The sequence below is a fragment of the Salvelinus fontinalis genome, unplaced genomic scaffold, assembly GCF_029448725.1.
Source record: "Salvelinus fontinalis isolate EN_2023a unplaced genomic scaffold, ASM2944872v1 scaffold_1122, whole genome shotgun sequence".
NCBI classification, from domain to species: domain Eukaryota; kingdom Metazoa; phylum Chordata; class Actinopteri; order Salmoniformes; family Salmonidae; genus Salvelinus; species Salvelinus fontinalis.
The window spans coordinates 7,501-27,232 of record NW_026601331.1 but is presented as its reverse complement, the minus strand read 5'-3'; the positions used below and the strand labels follow the sequence as shown (position 1 = coordinate 27,232).

General features: G+C 44.6%; 1 protein-coding gene across 1 annotated transcript in view; it reads right to left on the bottom strand.

Moving 5' to 3' along the window:
- Nucleotides 1-18,233, bottom strand: part of LOC129848705 (netrin receptor DCC-like) — a 29,126-nt gene extending 10,893 nt beyond the window's left edge. Inside the window, exons 1-2 of the mRNA XM_055915801.1 lie at nt 18,230-18,233; nt 10,034-10,321 (exon numbers count right to left, since the gene is read on the bottom strand). Coding sequence (XP_055771776.1) covers nt 10,034-10,321; nt 18,230-18,233 — 292 coding nt within the window. The remainder of the gene's footprint in view (nt 1-10,033; nt 10,322-18,229) is intronic.
- Between the last annotated feature and the right edge of the window lie 1,499 nt (nt 18,234-19,732).

Below are 19,732 nucleotides of genomic sequence, written 5' to 3'. Positions count from 1 at the left end.
TACATATTGTGTCTTCCCTGTAAAACATTTTAAAAATAAGAAATGATGGCTGGATTCACAAGATGTGTATCTTTCATCTGGTGTCTTGGACTTGTGATTTAATGATATTTAGATGCTAGTATTTACTTGTGACGCTATGCTAGGCTATGCTAGTCAGCTTTTTTACTGATGGGGGTGCTCCCGGATCCGGGTTTGGGAGGAACTAGAAGTTAACCATGCTGTCTATATTAACCATGTATACTGTCTATATTAACCTGTATACTGTCTATATTAACCTGTATACTGTCTATATTAACCATGTATGCTGTCTATATTAACCATGTATACTGTCTATATTAACCATGTATACTGTCTATATTAACCATGTATACTGTCTATATTAACTGGTTACTGGTTCCAAACTGCTTAAAACACTGGTTCCAAACTGCTTAAGACAGTGGCTTTGGGCTGCGTTAAAACGCTGGTTCCAAACTGCTTAAGACAGTGGCTTTGGGCTGTGTTAAAACACTGGTTCCAAACTGCTTAAAACACTGGTTCCAAACTGCTTAAGACAGTGGCTTTGGGCTGTGTTAAAACACTGGTTCCAAACTGCTTAAGACAGTGGCTTTGGGCTGTGTTAAAACACTGGTTCCAAACTGCTTAAAACAGTGGCTTTGGGCTGTGTTAAAACACTGGTTCCAAACTGGTTAAGACAGTGGCTTTGGGCTGCGTTAAAACACTGGTTCCAAACTGCTTAAGACAGTGGCTTTGGGTTGTGTTAAAACACTGGTTCCAAACTGCTTAAGACAGTGGCTTTGGGCTGTGTTAAAACACTGGTTCCAAACTGCTTAAGACAATGGCTTTGGGCTGTGTTAAAACACTGGTTCCAAACTGCTTAAGACAGTGGCTTTGGGCTGTGTTAAAACACTGGTTCCAAACTGCTTAAAACACTGGTTCCAAACTGCTTAAGACAGTGGCTTTGGGCTGCGTTAAAACGCTGGTTCCAAACTGCTTAAGGCAGTGGCTTTGGGCTGTGTTAAAACACTGGTTCCAAACTGCTTAAGACAGTGGCTTTGGGCTGTGTTAAAACACTGGTTCCAAACTCCTTAAGACAGTGGCTTTGGGCTGTGTTAAAACACTGGTTCCAAACTGCTTAAGACAGTGGCTTTGGGCTGTGTTAAAACACTGGTTCTAAACTGCTTAAGACAGTGGCTTTGGGCTGTGTTAAAACACTGGTTCCAAACTGCTTAAGACAGTGGCTTTGGGCTGTGTTAAAACGCTGGTTCCAAACTGCTTAAGACAGTGGCTTTGGGCTGTGTTAAAACACTGGTTCCAAACTGCTTAAGACAGTGGCTTTGGGCTGTGTTAAAACACTGGTTCCAAACTGCTTAAGACAGTGGCTTTGGGCTGTGTTAAAACACTGGTTCCAAGCTGCTTAAGACAGTGGCTTTGGGCTGTGTTAAAACACTGGTTCTAAACTGCTTAAGATAGTGGCTTTGGGCTGTGTTAAAACACTGGTGATAAACTGCTTAAGACAGTGGCTTTGGGCTGTGTTAAAACACTGGTTCCAAACTGCTTAAGACAGTGGCTTTGGGCTGTGTTAAAACACTGGTTCCAAACTGCTTAAGACAGTGGCTTTGGGCTGCGTTAAAACACTGGTTCCAAACTGCTTAAAACCTTTCAAGGACACACGTTCCGCTAGCGGCACACCCCCCCACCCCCACTGAAAAGGCAGAGCCGCGAAATTCAAAAAAACTATTTTTTTTAAATATTTAACTTTCACACATTAAAGTCCAATACAGCTAATGAAAGACACAGATCTTGTGAATCCAGCCAACATGTCCGATTTTTAAAATGTTTTACAGGGAAGACACAATATGTAAAGATGTAAATCTATTAGCTAAAAACACATTAGCATAATCCACCATCTTTACTTTGTCCACCAACAACAGTAGCTATCACCAATTCGGCTAAACTAAGATATTGATAGCCCCTAACCAAGAAAAAAACTCATCAGATGACAGTCTGATAACATACTTATGGTATAGGATAGGTTTTGTTAGAAAAATGTGCTAATTTCAGGTAGATATCATAGTTTACAATTGTACCCACCGTCACAAATGGACTAGAATAATTACAATGAGCAACGTGTTTACCTAACTACTAATCATCAAACATTTCGTAAAAATACACAGCATACACTAATCGAAAGACACAGATCCTGTGAATACAGACAATATTTCAGATTTTCTATGTGTCTTACAGCGAAAACACAATAAATCGTTATATTAGCATAGCACATGTGCAAACATTACCCCAGCATTGATTCTAGCCAAAGAGAGCGATAACGTAAACATCGCCAAAATATATTAATTTTTTCACTAACCTTCTCAGAATTCTTCAGATGACACTCCTGTAACATCACATTACAACATACATATACAGTTTGTTCGAAAATGTGCATATTTAGCCACCAAAATCATGGTTAGACAATGAGAAAAGTAGCCCAGCTGGTCAGAAAATGTTCGTGCGCCATATTAGACAGTGATCTAGTCGTATACATAAATACTCATAAACGTGACAAAAAAATATAGGGTGGACAGCGATTGATAGACAATTTAATTCTTAATACAATCGCGGAATTACATTTTTTAAATTATCCTTACTTTTCAATACAGTTTGCGCCAAGCGAAGCTAAGTCAAAAAAAATGGCGTCCTAAGCCACTAACATTTTTCGACAGAAACACGATTTATCATAATAAATTGTTCCTACTTTGAGCTGTTCTTCCATCAGAACTTTGTTTAAAGAATCCTTTCTTGGGTCTAATCGACTTTTGGTGGAAAACTGTCCTCTTGCCATGTGGAAATGCCAACTGCGTTCGGCATGAACTGGAAGCGTGCCCAGAGATTCACAGTGTCTCAGAAATAAATGTCCCAAAATCGCACTAAACGGATATAAATTGCTATAAAACGCTTTAAATTAACTACCTTATGATGTTTTTAACTCCTATAACGAGTAGAAATATGACCGGAGAACTATAACTGGCTTCACTAGTGCTTGGAAAAACAGTGGGTCGGTATCCTCCGTGCGCATGACGCACCAAGAAAAGAGTTCCTACATACAGGGTTTTTTCATTTATAGTGCCTGTGAACGCGCAATCGACACCATTCAAATCGTCATCACGTAAAGGCATTCAGGGGAAGACGTAAGCAGTGTCCGGATACTCATAGGAATAACAGTGGCCTTAAAACTGACTCCAGAACAGGGGCCAAAATTTCTGAAATCTGACTCCATGTCAGGGAAATTGCTGTAGAATGAGTTCTGTTCCACTTAGAGACAAAATTTCAACTCCTATAGAAACTATAGACTGTTTTCTATCCAATAATAATAATAATAAGCATATTGTACGATCAAGAATTTTGTAGGAAGCCGTTTCAAAAATTACACGATTACCATAAATAGTGACAACAGCACCCCCTAGCCTTAACAGGTTTTAAGACAGTGGCTTTGGGCTGCGTTAAAACACTGGTTCCAAACTGCTTAAGACAGTGGCTTTGGGCTGTGTTAAAACACTGGTTCCAAACTGCTTAAGACAGTGGCTTTGGGCTGTGTTAAAACACTGGTTCCAAACTGCTTAAGACAGTGGCTTTGGGCTGTGTTAAAACACTGGTTCCAAACTGCTTAAGACAGTGGCTTTGGGCTGTGTTAAAACACTGGTTCCAAACTGCTTAAGACAGTGGCTTTGGGCTGTGTTAAAACACTGGTTCCAAACTGCTTAAGACAGTGGCTTTGGGCTGTGTTAAAACACTGGTTCCAAACTGCTTAAGACAGTGGCTTTGGGCTGTGTTAAAACACTGGTTCCAAACTGCTTAAGACAGTGGCTTTAGGCTGTGTTAAAACACTGGTTCCAAACTGCTTAAGACAGTGGCTTTGGGCTGTGTTAAAACACTGGTTCCAAACTGCTTAAGACAGTGGCTTTGGGCTGTGTTAAAACACTGGTTCCAAACTGCTTAAGACAGTGGCTTTGGGCTGCGTTAAAACACTGGTTCCAAACTGCTTAAGACAGTGGCTTTGGGCTGCGTTAAAACACTGGTTCCAAACTGCTTAAGACAGTGGCTTTGGGCTGTGTTAAAACACTGGTTCCAAACTGCTGATTGGCTTAATTCAAAAGTGAATTAAGATCAATTATAAACTGGGTGGGTCGAGCCCTGAATGCTGATTGGCTGAAAGGCATGGTATAACACATCGAATACCATGGGTATTAATTACGTCGGTAACCAGCTAATGATAGCTAATAATAGAAATAAGGCCCCTTGGTGGTTTGTGGCATATGGCCAATATACCACGGCTAATATCTGTATCCGCGTTGCTTCGTGCCCAATAACAGTCCTTCGTCGTGGTATAATGGCCATAATGGCCACACCTCCTCAGGCTTTATTACTTAAATATCTAATCAGGACGTTGAGGGGCCGGGGTGGATGGAAGCAGCAGGAGAGGAACGGGAGAGGAACGGGAGAGGATCGGGAGAGGGTCGGGAGAGGATCGGGAGAGGAACGGGAGAGGATCGGGAGAGGAACGGGAGAGGGACGGAAGAGGAACGGGAGAGGGACAGGAGAGGAACGGGAGAGGAACGGGAGAGGAACGGGAGAGGAACGGGAGAGGATCGGGAGAGGGACGGGAGAGGACCGGGAGAGGAACGGGAGAGGAAAGGACATTCTGATGGCTTAAAGGGCAGTCTGGGATTCAAACGAACCAAACGACAAAGCGGTCAGCCGGCCACTGAGGGACGGGGCTGGAGAAATGTAACCACTCTCAAATTCATAGACAGAGTTATGGATGCGGGGGACTGTTTTGAGACCTTACAGTGTTTGTTTAAACAAGCTTATATTCTGGGTACCGGTGGGGTATGAAAGTTGAACTAAAATGCTCACGAGGCATTTCAAATATATATATATTCATCTAGAATCAATGGCTATATATATATCATGCATTTAAAAGCCCAAAAGATGTATGGCCAATCCGAGATTGCCTGTTTAATTAATTCGTAGACACGGGTGTCGACACAGGCAGGTCTACACCGGGCACAGAAACAGCTGTCAGCACATTGACAACACTACGTCTGTAGAGTGCTAACATTCACAATGAGAGAGCAGCATCTCAAATGGGCCCCTTATTCCATATATAGTGCACTACATTTTTAACCGAGCCCTATGGAGCCCTGTGCACTATATAGAATGCCGTTTAGGATGCACACACACAAGGGACTAACTTGTGTATTCCATATCCCACGTTAATGAGTTCGTCGGGGAGCAGGACGCCACGGGATATTCACTCAATCTCTTTTTGATCACGTCTGAACCTTGAGTTTGATCCCATCCACCTCTGATAAGGAAAAACAATTCATTGATTAAAAGTTTAACTATCAAAGTAGACTGTGAGGTGGACATCCTAAATGGCATCTTAAATCTGGGTCCTGATCAATAGTAGTGCACTATAAAGGGAACAGGGCACCATTTGGTATACTTGTACTTTTAGCAAGTCAATTTTGGATATTCATTTGACTGGAGTCTTCTCACACAGCAGCTTGGAATGCTATTGATTCACGTGATCGCTAAGAGTTTCCTAGAAAACGCCTAATGTTACTGCAGATGTTACTTCCTGGGTCGTTACAACGCGATCACCGTGGCAACGGTAACAACGCTACGATCCCTACTTTACAACTGGAACCGGTTGTGCAAACCGATGTCACCGTTACCTGTTACCTGCTACACTACATCAGGAGACTCAGGGTTAACAGTCTCTTACACTACATCAGGAGACTCAGGGTTAACAGTCTCCTACACTACATCAGGAGACTAAGGGTTAACAGTCTCCTACACTACATCAGGAGACTCATGGTTAACAGTCTCCTACACTACATCAGGAGACTCAGGGTTAACAGTCTCCTACACTACATCAGGAGACTCAGGGTTAACAGTCTCTTACACTACATCAGGAGACTCAGGGTTAACAGTCTCCTACACTACATCAGGAGACTAAGGGTTAACAGTCTCCTACACTACATCAGGAGACTCATGGTTAACAGTCTCCTACACTACATCAGGAGACTCAGGGTTAACAGTCTCCTACACTACATCAGGAGACTCAGGGCTAACAGTCTCCACCACTACATCAGGAGACTCAGGGTTAACAGTCTCCACCACTACATCAGGAGACTCAGGGTTAACAGTCTCCACCACTACATCAGGAGACTCAGGGTTAACAGTCTCCTACACTACATCAGGAGACTCAGGGTTAACAGTCTCCACCACTACATCAGGAGACTCAGGGTTAACAGTCTCCTACACTACATCAGGAGACTCAGGGTTAACAGTCTCCTACACTACATCAGGAGACTCAGGTTTAACAGTCTCCTACACTACATCAGGAGACTCAGGGTTAACAGTCTCCTACACTACATCAGGAGACTCAGGGTTAACAGTCTCCTACACTACATCAGGAGACTCAGGGTTAACAGTCTCCTACACTACATCAGGAGACTCAGGGTTAACAGTCTCCTACACTACATCAGGAGACTCAGGGTTAACAGTCTCCTACACTACATCAGGAGACTCAGGGTTAACAGTCTCCTACACTACATCAGGAGACTCAGGTTTAACAGTCTCCTACACTACATCAGGAGACTCAGGTTTAACAGTCTCCTACACTACATCAGGAGACTCAGGGTTAACAGTCTCCTACACTACATCAGGAGACTCAGGGTTAACAGCCTCCTACACTACATCAGGAGACTCAGGGTTAACAGTCTCCTACACTACATCAGGAGACTCAGGGTTAACAGTCTCCTACACTACATCAGGAGACTCAGGGTTAACAGTCTTCTACACTACATCAGGAGACTCAGGGTTAACAGTCTCCTACACTACATCAGGAGACTCAGGGTTAACAGTCTCCTACACTACGTCAGGAGACTCAGGGTTAACAGTCTCCTACACTACGTCAGGAGACTCAGGTTTAACAGTCTCCTACTCAGGGTTAACAGTCTCATACACTACGTCAGGAGACTCAGGGTTAACAGTCTCCTACACTACATCAGGAGACTCAGGGTTAACAGTCTCCTACACTACATCAGGAGACTCAGGGTTAACAGTCTCCTACACTACATCAGGAGACTCAGGGTTAACAGTCTCCACCACTACATCAGGAGACTCAGGGTTAACAGTCTCCTACACTACATCAGGAGACTCAGGGTTAACAGCCTCCTACGCTACATCAGGAGACTCAGGGTTAACAGTCTCCTACACTACATCAGGAGACTCAGGGTTAACAGCCTCCTACACTACATCAGGAGACTCAGGGTTAACAGTCTCCTACACTACATCAGGAGACTCAGGGTTAACAGTCTCCTACACTACATCAGGAGACTCAGGGTTAACAGTCTCCACCACTACATCAGGAGACTCAGGGTTAACAGTCTCCTACACTACATCAGGAGACTCATGGTTAACAGTCTTCTACACTACATCAGGAGACTCAGGGTTAACAGTCTCCTACACTACATCAGGAGACTCAGGGTTAACAGTCTCCACCACTACATCAGGAGACTCAGGGTTAACAGTCTCCTACACTACATCAGGAGACTCAGGGTTAACAGTCTCCTACACTACATCAGGAGACTCAGGGTTAACAGTCTCCTACACTACATCAGGAGACTCAGGGTTAACAGTCTCCTACACTACATCAGGAGACTCAGGGTTAACAGTCTCCTACACTACATCAGGAGACTCAGGGTTAACCGTCTCCTACACTACATCAGGAGACTCAGGGTTAACAGTCTCCACCACTACATCAGGAGACTCAGGGTTAACAGTCTCCTACACTACATCAGGAGACTCAGGGTTAACCGTCTCCTACACTACATCAGGAGACTCAGGGTTAACAGTCTCCTACACTACATCAGGAGACTCAGGGTTAACAGTCATTGTGTTCAGAATAAATATGTACCGAATGTCCCGTCTGCTCCATTGTGACATCAGAAATGACATGACAACATTCTGTTGTGACATCAACGTCTGTTCTGCTGTGAGCAGGAGGAACTGCCCAGAATGATCTACTCAATCGTGAGTAGTTGGGGACAAACAAGTGCAGCGGCTGGATGAGCTCTTTAGTCTCTCTTAATGATGTTGTGTCTCTCGGACTGTAAAGGTCACATACAGAGGAAGAGATTATGTGATATATCCATCCGCTCATCAATCAATGTCTTCTCCTCAGAGACCTGAACTGTACAGACTACAAAGCCCTTTAAAGGATAAGACAAGAGTACATTTTGAACTAGAGTACATTCATTTATTGTTAAATCTAGGATCAGCGGTAGTGATCAAATTACACGACGTCCTGACAACATCAGGGATATTCATCATGCTGGAGGTCAAAGGACGGAGATACCAGACGCGGTTGAGAGATGTCTAGCTCTGGAGATACCTTCCATATTCAACCAGTTATGTACATCTGCTGTTAGAGTTTTGGCACCTTACTTGTAGAATAATCTCCAAGGCTCTAGGACAGTCCAAGGCTCTCTAAATGGGATGGATTGGTGTCTCTAGGACAGTCCAAGGCTCTCTAAATGGGATGGATTGGTGTCTCTAGGACAGTCCAAGGCTCTCTAAATGGGATGGATTGGTGTCTCTAGGACAGACAGTCCAAGGCTCTCTAAATGGGATGGATTGGTGTCTCTAGGACAGACAGTCCAAGGCTCTCTAAATGGGATGGATTGGTGCCTCTAGGACAGACAGTCCAAGGCTCTCTAAATGGGATGGATTGGTGTCTCTAGGACAGTCCAAGGCTCTCTAAATGGGATGGATTGGTGTCTCTAGGACAGACAGTCCAAGGCTCTCTAAATGGGATGGATTGGTGTCTCTAGGACAGACAGTCCAAGGCCCTCTAAATGGGATGGATTGGTGTCTCTAGGACAGTCCAAGGCTCTCTATATGGGATGGATTGGTGTCTCTAGGACAGACAGTCCAAGGCTCTCTAAATGGGATGGATTGGTGTCTCTAGGACAGACAGTCCAAGGCTCTCTAAATAGGATGGATTGGTGTCTCTAGGACAGTCCAAGGCTCTCTAAATGGGATGGATTGGTGTCTCTAGGACAGACAGTCCAAGGCTCTCTAAATGGGATGGATTGGTGTCTCTAGGACAGTCCAAGGCTCTCTAAATGGGATGGATTGGTGTCTCTAGGACAGACAGTCCAAGGCTCTCTAAATGGGATGGATTGGTGTCTCTAGGACAGACAGTCCAAGGCTCTCTAAATGGGATGGATTGGTGTCTCTAGGACAGACAGTCCAAGGCTCTCTAAATGGGATGGATTGGTGTCTCTAGGACAGTCCAAGGCTCTCTAAATGGGATGGATTGGTGCCTCTAGGACATATTGATGTGAATATTAATGTGGTTATATTGATGTGAATATTAATGTGGTTATACTGATGTGAATATTAATGTGGTTATACTGATGTGAATATTAATGTGGTTATACTGATGTGAATATTAATGTGGTTATACTGATGTGAATATTAATGTGGTTATACTGATGTGAATATTAATGTGGTTATACTGATGTGAATATTAATGTGGTTATACTGATGTGAATATTAATGTGGTTATATTTATGTTTTTAGATGTATGTTTGTTTGATACAGGGTCATCCGTGAAAGAGACCTTGGTCTCCGCATGACTCTGTCGAAACAAAAGGTGACGTAAAACAAACAAAACATCTGCTATTGTGACTGAGGTAAAACATGTCCGGACATGTATTGTGAAAATGCTTGAAAGTACCCAAGTTTTCCCGTGAGCTCGCTGGGAGTAAAACAAGATGATGTACTCGTTTGGACAAAGCATGAATTCATCATAAATTATATTTCACTGCATTACAATTATACCCAGTGTCCCACTCCCACCGTACAGTCAAGTACTGTAGGAGTTCATCTCCGAACCCAGGAGAACATCTTGCTGACGCTAGAATATCTCTGCCAAGAGGAGTTAGTTATTGTCGCCTACCTGGCAACACGCGTAGGTCCGCGTCGCTGCCGGTGCGGGCGCTGCCAGGGTTGTCTGCCAGGCAGCGGTAGGTGGCAGAGTCTGGTGGCTGGACTTTGCTAACCTGGAGCGATCCAGAGGGCAGTACCACCACTCTGCTCTCTGGTGTTAAGGTGAGGGGCAGGTCCTCTCTGTTCTTCTGCCAGCGTACCACGGGCATGGGATCCCCAGTCACCTCACAGCGCAGCAGAGCCGTGTCACCCAGGTAGGAGGACACGGACTCTGTAGGGACCACGAGCTTCAACGGACCTGCGGAGAGAGAGAGAGAGAGAGAGAGAGAGAGAGTGGGTTAGACACGGATTCTGTAGGGACCACGAGCTTCAACGGACCTGCGGAGAGAGAGAGAGAGAGAGAAAGAGAGAGAGTGGGTTAGACACAGACTCTGTAGGGACCACGAGCTTCAACGGACCTGCGAAGAGAGAGAGAGAGAAAGAGAGAGAGAGAGAGAGAGAGAGTGGGTTAGACACGGACTCTGTAGGGACCAGCTCCTGCAACCACGGAGAGGTGAATACCTGTCTATTTATGGAAAAATCACCCTGATTAACTCCTTAGTCATATCTCAGTTTACTCACTTACTGATGGAGCTGCCTACTGCTGATGATGTATTTCTCAAATCGTATGACCCAAAAATATTTTGCTTTATCTGGGACGCTAAACCACACAAAATAAAACGAGCCTATCTATATAATGAATATGAGTTAGGTAGGTTGAGATTAGATATAAAAGCACTAAAAATCTCTCTAAAAGCTTCACTCATTCAAAAGTTTTATTTGAACACTAAATGGTTCTCAAGTAGATTACTAAGAAAAGCTCATCCATTCTTTAAAAATTGCCTTTTTGCCTTTTTGCAGATTGTCATGTCTCATTTTCAACTAAGTATCTCTCTTTTTCAATCAAGCATAGCAGAGCAGAGCTGCAATTTCAATTTCATCCCCCTGAAAAGATAGAACAAATATTATGGCTGGACTCAAATGTGCTGGATGATAAAATATATATTTATGGGAAAGATGTTTGAAAAGGGTATTTTGTTCCTTAAATGATATTGTAAATTGAAATGGTAGAGTTACATCCTTCGATGGAGTTATCAGAATTGTATGGAAAGGTCTGCTCAATCCAAGAGTACAACCAATTGATTACAGCATTGCCCCAAAAATGGAGGAGGCAGGTGGCAGCGGGAGGAGGAAGGGAACTGGTCTGTCTGCCCAATATAAAGGATCAAAACTGGCAGAGGAATAAAAAGAGCATAAATAGGAAAGTATACCAGTTTAATTTGAGGACCAGGATGTTGACAACTGTGCCATGCAGATTGTAAAATAGTTGGGAAGAGATTTTTGATGTACCGATTCCATGGTACAGGGTGTGTGAGTTGATATATAAAACAACGCAAGATTCAAGACTTCGTGCTTTTAGGCTAAAATTATTATATAGAATTCTTGCCACCAAACAAAATGTTGAATATTTGGGGCATAAAATCGTCGAAGCTCTACAGATTTTGTTGTGAGGATACAGAATCAATAGACCATTTATTTTGGTATTGCCCTCAGGTAGTCTGTTTCTGTTCTCAGGTTCAGGAATGGCTGAAAATGCATAGCATTGATCTAAAACTTACCCTAGAAATAGTACTGTTAGGAGATCTGGAGAGACCGGGTCAGTCAATTACTAATATACTAATACTCTTAGTAAAAGTATTTATCTTCAACTCGCAATCTGTGGATTCTATTCGATTAGACAGATTGAAATTGTACGTTAAACGTCACAGAATTATGTTATGATTTTAGTTGTCCTTGATGTTCTTTGTTTAAAAGTGTATTAATTATTTAAAAAAAATGTTGCATTGTTTTTTGATGTTTTCTTCTGTCTTTAACTTTTAACTTTCTCTTGGTTGTTGGTGCACTGGGGGGGTTCTTGGGGGTGGGGGTTCATTCTCTTGGTTGTTGGTGCACTGGGGGGGTTCTTGGGGGTGGGGGTTCATTCTCTTGGTTGTTGGTGCACTGGGGGGGTTCTTGGGGGTGGGGGTTCATTCTCTTGGTTGTTGGTGCACTGGGGGGGTTCTTGGGGGTGGGGGTTCATTCTCTTGGTTGTTGGTGCACTGGGGGGGTTCTTGGGGGTGGGGGTTCATTCTCTTGGTTGTTGGTGCACTGGGGGGTTCTTGGGGGTGGGGGTTCATTCTCTTGGTTGTTGGTGCACTGGGGGGGTTCTTGGGGGTGGGGGTTCATTCTCTTGGTTGTTGGTGCACTGGGGGGGTTCTTGGGGGTGGGGGTTCATTCTCTTGGTTGTTGGTGCACTGGGGGGGTTCTTGGGGGTGGGGGTTCATTCTCTTGGTTGTTGGTGCACTGGGGGGTTCATTATCTTGGTTGTTGGTGCACTGGGGGGTTCATTATCTTGGTTGTTGGTGCACTGGGGGGTTCTTGGGGGAATGGAATTAATTTTATTTTTTATTTTTCTTCTTGGGGGGGACTGTGGGAGGGGTCTCGAATGGTTGAGGGACAGCTATTGGGGAACCCGAACTTGGAGGGTTCGGGTTCACGTTTTTTTGGCCTGGTGGTAGATCTGTCAACGTGCCCTTGAGCAGGGCATTGACCATGGATGCTTCTGTGTGTCGTTCTGAATGGGAATCTCACACCATAGTACCCTCCAAACTCGTATTCAATTTATTTTGATTTGAATCTGTTGGATGACTGGTATGATATAGTTGCTGAGTGGTTTCACTGGCAAGTATATTGTATGTTTCGGATATTCAATAAATAAATAAACAAATATATTAAAAAAAAGTAAACTGAAGCTATCTACTGAGAGATAAAACTGAAGCTATCTGCTGAGAGATAAAACTGAAGCTATCTGCTGAGAGATAAAACTGAAGCTATCTGCTGAGAGATAAAACTGAAGCTATCTGCTGAGAGATAAAACTGAAGCTATCTGCTGAGAGATAAAACTGAAGCTATCTACTGAGAGATAAAACTGAAGCTATCTACTGAGAGATAAAACTGAAGCTATCTGCTGTGAGGTAAAACTGAAGGTATCTGCTGAGCGATAAAACTGAAGCTATCTGCTGAGAGATAAAACTGAAGCTATCTGCTGAGAGATAAAACTGAAGCTATCTGCTGAGAGATAAAACTGAAGGTATCTGCTGTGAGGTAAAACTGAAGCTATCTGCTGTGAGGTAAAACTGAAGCTATCTGCTGTGAGATAAAACTGAAGCTATCTGCTGTGAGGTAAAACTGAAGCTATCTGCTGAGAGTGTCACGTTCCTGACCTATTTCTGTTAGTTTGTTATATGTGTTAGTTGGTCAGGACGTGAGTTTGGGTGGGCATTCTATGTTTTCTGTTTCTATGTTGGTTAATGGGTTGCCTGGTATGGCTCTTAATTAGAGGCAGGTGTTTGGCGTTCCTCTAATTAAGAGTCATATTTAGGTAGGTGTTTTCACAGTGTTCGTTGTGGGTGATTGTCTCCTGTGTTTGTGTATGTCGTTGCACCACACGGGACTGTTTTCAGTTTGTTTGTTTCATCGTTCATTTGTGTAGCCTATTTTTCTCTATTCGTGCGTTCTTCATGTTTTATGTAAGTTCGTCGTCTAGGTCTGTCTACACCGTTTATTTGTTTTGTTAGTGTATTAGTCGAGTTCGTGTTTTTTCTTCAATAAATAATGTCTACAAACTCAGCTGCATTTTGGTTCGATCCCTGCTCCTCCTCTTCTGATGAAGAGGAGGAGGAAAGCCGTTACAGAATCACCCACCAATCCAGAACCAAGCGGCGTGAAGTCAAGCAGGATTATACACAGGAATCATGGACTTGGGAGGAAATATTGGACGGGAGAGGTCCATGGGCACAGCCGGGAGAATATCGCCGTCCCAAAGCTGAGCTGGAGGCAGCGAAAGCAGAGAGGCGGTGGTATGAGGAGGCAGCAAGGAGACGTGGCTGGAAGCCCGAGAGGGGACCCCAAAAATTTCTTGGGGGGGGGCTAAGAGGTAGTGGGCCAAGGGCAGGTAGGAGACCTGCGCCCACTTCCCAGGCTTACCGTGGAGAGCGGGAGTACGGGCAGGCGCCGTGTTACGCAGTAGAGCGCACGGTGTCTCCTGTACGAGTGCATAGCCCAGTGCGGGTTATTCCACCTCCCCGCACTGGTAGGGCTAGATTGGGCATTGAGCCAGGTGTCATGAGGCCGGCTCAACGCGTCTGGTCTCCAGTGCGTCTCCTCGGGCCGGCTTACATGGCACCAGCCTTACGCATGGTGTCCCCGGTTCGCCTACATAGCCCGGTGCGGGTTATTCCACCTCCCCGCACTGGTCGGGCGACGGGGAGCATTCAACCAGGTAAGGTTGGGCAGGCTCGGTGCTCAAGGGAGCCAGTACGCCTTCACGGTCCGGTATTTCCGGCACTACCTCCCCGCCCCAGCCCAGTACCACCAGTGTCTACACCACGCACCAGGCTTCCAGTTAGTTTTCAGAGCCCTGTGCCTCCTCCACGCACTCTCCCTATGGTGAGTGTCTCCAGCCTAGTGCCTCCAGTTCCGGCACCGCGCACTAAGCCACATGTGCGTCTCCTAAGTCCTGTGCACACTGTTGTTTCTCCCCGTACTCGTCCTGATGTGAGTGCACTCAGCCCGGTGCCACCAGTGCCGGTACCACGCACCAGGAATATAGCACGCTTTGAGAGTCCAGTGTGCCCTGTCCCTGCTCCCCGCACTAGGCTTGAAGTGCGTGTCCTCAGTCAGGTGCCTCCAGTTACGGCACCACGCACCAAGCCTACAGTGCGTCTCAGCCGGCCAGAGTCTGCCGTCTGCCCAACGGCGCATGAACTGCCTGTCTGCCATGAGCCTGCAAAGCTGCCCGTCTGCCATGAGCCTACAGAGCCTTCCGCCAGACAGGAGCAGCCAGAGCCTTCCGCCAGACAGGTGCAGTCTGAGCCATCCGTCTCCGCAGCGCCATCTGAGCCATCCGTCTCCCCAGCGCCATCTGAGCCATCCGTCTCCCCAGCGCCGTCTGAGCCATCCGTCTCCCCAGCGCCGTCTGAGCCATCCGTCTCCCCAGCGCCGTCTGAGCCATCCGTCTGTCCTGAGCCATTAGAGCTGCCCGTCTGTCCCGAGCCGTCAGAGCCGATAGTCAGTCAGGAGCCGCTAGAGCCAGTTATCAGTCAGGATCTGCCAGAGCCGCCAACCAGACAGGATCTGCCAGAGCCGCCAACCAGACAAGATCTGCCAGAGCCGCCAACCAGACAGGATCTGCCAGAGCCGCCAACCAGACAGGATCTGCCAGAGCCGCCAACCAGACAGGATCTGCCAGAGCCGCCAACCAGACAGGATCTGCCAGAGCCGCCAACCAGACAGGATCTGCCAGAGCCGCCAACCAGACAGGATCTGCCAGAGCCGCCAGTGAGCCATGAGCGTCCAGAGCCTTCAGCCAGCCATGAGCGTCCAGAGCCGTCAGCGAGCCATGAGCGTCGAGAGCCGTCAGCCAGCCATGAGCGTCGAGAGCCGTCAGCCAGCCATGAGCGTCGAGAGCCGTCAGCCAGCCATGAGCGTCGAGAGCCGTCAGCCAGCCATGAGCGTCCAGAGCCGTCAGCCAGCCATGAGCGTCCAGAGCCGTCAGCGAGCCATGAGCGTCGAGAGCCGTCAGCCAGCCATGAGCGTCGAGAGCCGTCAGCCAGCCATGAGCGTCGAGAGCCGTCAGCCAGCCATGAGCGTCGAGAGCCGTCAGCCAGCCATGAGCGTCGAGAGCCGTCAGCCAGCCATGAGCGTCCAGAGCCGTTAGCCAGTCATGAGCTGTCCCTTAGCCCGGAGCGGCTATTTACCCAGAACTGCCCCTCAGTCCAGAGCTGTCTCTCTGTCCGGAGCTGCCTTTCAGTCCGGAGTTGCCCCTCTATCCTGATCTACCTCTCTATCCTGAGCTACCTCTCTATCCTGATCTATCCCTCTTTCTTAATCTATCCCTCTGTCCCGGTGCTGCCCCTGTTGTTGATGTTACCTAAAGGATTTTGTGGGGGTAAGAAGAGGGTGGACATTCATAGGGGGAGATGGAAGCTGGGATTGACTATGGTGGGGTGGGGACCTCGCCCGGAGCCTGAGCCACCACCGTGGTCAGATGCCCAACCTGACCCTCCCCTAGACTTTGTGGTGGTGTGCCCGGAGATCGCACCTTATGGGGGGGGTTATGTCACGTTCCTGACCTATTTCTGTTAGTTTGTTATATGTGTTAGTTGGTCAGGACGTAAGTTTGGGTGGGCATTCTATGTTTTCTGTTTCTATGTTGGTTTATGGGTTGCCTGGTATGGCTCTTAATTAGAGGCAGGTGTTTGGCGTTCCTCTAATTAAGAGTCATATTTAGGTAGGTGTTTTCACAGTGTTCGTTGTGGGTGATTGTCTCCTGTGTTTGTGTATGTCGTTGCACCACACGGGACTGTTTTCGGTTTGTTTGTTTCATCGTTCATTTGTGTAGCCTATTTTTCTCTATTCGTGCGTTCTTCATGTTTTATGTAAGTTCGTCGTCTAGGTCTGTCTACACCGTTTATTTGTTTTGTTAGTGTATTAGTCGAGTTCGTGTTTTTTCTTTAATAAATAATGTCTACAAACTCCGCTGCATATTGGTTCAATCCCTGCTCTTCCTCTTCTAATGAAGAGGAAGAGGAAAGCCGTTACAGAGAGATAAAACTAAAGCTATCTGCTGAGAGATAAAACTGACGCTATCTGCTGAGAGGTAAAACTGAAGCTATCTGCTGAGAGATAAAACTGAAGCTATCTACTGAGAGATAAAACTGAAGCTATTTGCTGAGAGATACAACGGAAGCTATCTGCTGAGAGATAAAACTGAAGCTATCTGCTGAGAGATAAAACTGAAGCTATCTGCTGTGAGGTAAAACTGAAGCTATCTGCTGTGAGGTAAAACTGAAGCTACCAGCTGTGAGGTAAAACTGAAGCTACCAGCTGTGAGGTAAAACTGAAGCTATCTGCTGTGAGGTAAAACTGAAGCTATCTGCTGAGAGATAAAACTGAAGCTATCTGCTGTGAGGTAAATCTGAAGCTATCTGCTGAGAGATAAAACTGAAGCTATCTGCTGAGAGATAAAACTGAAGCTATCTACTGAGAGATAAAACTGAAGCTATCTGCTGAGAGATACAACTGAAGCTATCTGCTGAGAGATAAATCTGAAGCTATCTGCTGAGAGATAAAACTGAAGCTATCTGCTGAGAGATAAAACTGAAGCTATCTGATGTGAGGTAAAACTGAAGCTATCTGCTGAGAGATACAACTGAAGCTATCTGCTGTGAGGTAAAACTGAAGCTATCTGATGTGAGGTAAAACTGAAGCTATCTGCTGAGAGATAAAACTGAAGCTATCTGCTGTGAGGTAAATCTGAAGGTATCTGCTGAGAGATAAAACTGAAGCTATCTGCTGAGAGATAAAACTGAAGCTATCTGCTGAGAGATACAACTGAAGCTATCTGCTGAGAGATAAATCTGAAGCTATCTGCTGAGAGATAAATCTAAAGCTATCTGCTGAGAGATAAAACTGAAGCTATCTGCTGTGAGGTAAAACTGAAGCTATCTGCTGAGAGATAAAACTGAAGCTATCTGCTGAGAGATAAATCGGAAGCTATCTGCTGAGAGATAAAACTGAAGCTATCTGCTGTGAGGTAAAACTGAAGCTATCTGCTGTGAGGTAAAACTGAAGCTATCTGCTGAGAGATAAAACTGAAGCTATCTGCTGAGAGATAAAACTGAAGCTATCTGCTGAGAGATAAATCGGAAGCTATCTGCTGAGAGATAAAACTGAAGCTATCTGCTGTGAGGTAAAACTGAAGCTATCTGCTGTGAGGTAAAACTGAAGCTATCTGCTGAGAGATAAATCTGACGCTAACTGGAGTAAATGCAGTGTTCACAGGCAGCTACACAAAAACAATATCCCACAAACACAAAAGGGAAAAAGGCTGCCTGAATATGATCCCCAATCAGAGACAACGATAAACAGCTGCCTCTGATTGGGAACCAAACCTGGCCAACATAGAAAACGAAAAACTAAAATGCCCAGCCTAGTCACACCCTGAACCTAACCAAATAGAGAAATAAAAGGATCTCTAAGGTCAGGGCGTGACAATCCTACTGTTTACAATAAACCCATCCTATGGTTTACAATAAACCCATCCTATGGTTTGCAATAAACCCACCCATATCTACCTACTGTATGCATTTAAATTAATACACCCAACCTATTATAATACACCCAACCTATTCCTATATACCCACCCTATTATAATATACCCAACCTATTATAATACACCCAACCTATTCCTATATACCCACCCTATTATAATATACCCAACCTATTATAATACACCCACCCTATTATAATACACCCAACCTATTCCTATATACCCACCCTATTATAATATACCCACCCTATTATAATATACCCACCCTATTATAATACACCCACCCTATTATAATATACCCAACCTATTATAATATACCCACCCTATTATAATATACCCACCCTATTATAATATACCCACCCTATTATAATATACCCACCCTATTATAATATACCCACCCTATTATAATATACCCAACCTATTATAATATACCCAACCTATTATAATACACCCACCCTATTATAATATACCCAACATATTATAATATACCCAACATATTATAATATACCCAACCTATTATAATATACCCACCCTATTATAATACACCCAACCTATTATAATACACCCAACCTATTATAATATACCCACCCTATTATAATATACCCACCCAATTATAATATACCCACCCTATTATAATATACCCACCCTATTATAATATACCCACCCTATTATAATATACCCACCCTATTATAATATACCCACCCTATTATAATATACCCACCCTATTATAATATACCCACCCTATTATAATATACCCACCCTATTATAATATACCCACCCTATTATAATATACCCAACCTATTATAATATACCCAACCTATTATAATACACCCACCCTATTATAATATACCCAACATATTATAATATACCCAACATATTATAATATACCCAACCTATTATAATATACCCACCCTATTATAATACACCCAACCTATTATAATACACCCAACCTATTATAATATACCCACCCTATTATAATATACCCACCCAATTATAATATACCCACCCTATTATAATATACCCACCCTATTATAATATACCCACCCTATTATAATATACCCACCCTATTATAATATACCCACCCTATTCCTATACACCCAACCCAGATCTACTACGCTTCATTCGCAATTCATCTGTCATGTTTTCGCCACCGGATTAAATTAGGGTCACTATATAATTATACAATTAAACTTGAAAACATGCAACAACAACAACAACAAAAAATGATAAGCAGTAGACATCTCCACAGTATATTATATCATCACTGTTGGAATGTTGTCCAATTTATTCTAGAACCCTCCTCCTCCTTTGGAACACTCAACGTTCTGTCAATCGACATGAGAAACAAGTCCTGCTGTGTTGATAGGCAGAACCATTAAGCAGGATAGTTAGCTCCAGCAGGGTGGAGAGATGTAAAGATTAAGCCTCTTCCTCTTGAAGTGGTTATTACAGAGGGATGACAGCTCAGGGTGGGAGAGGTTAGTGTGTCAGGAAACCAAAAAGGCAACGTGTTCTCAT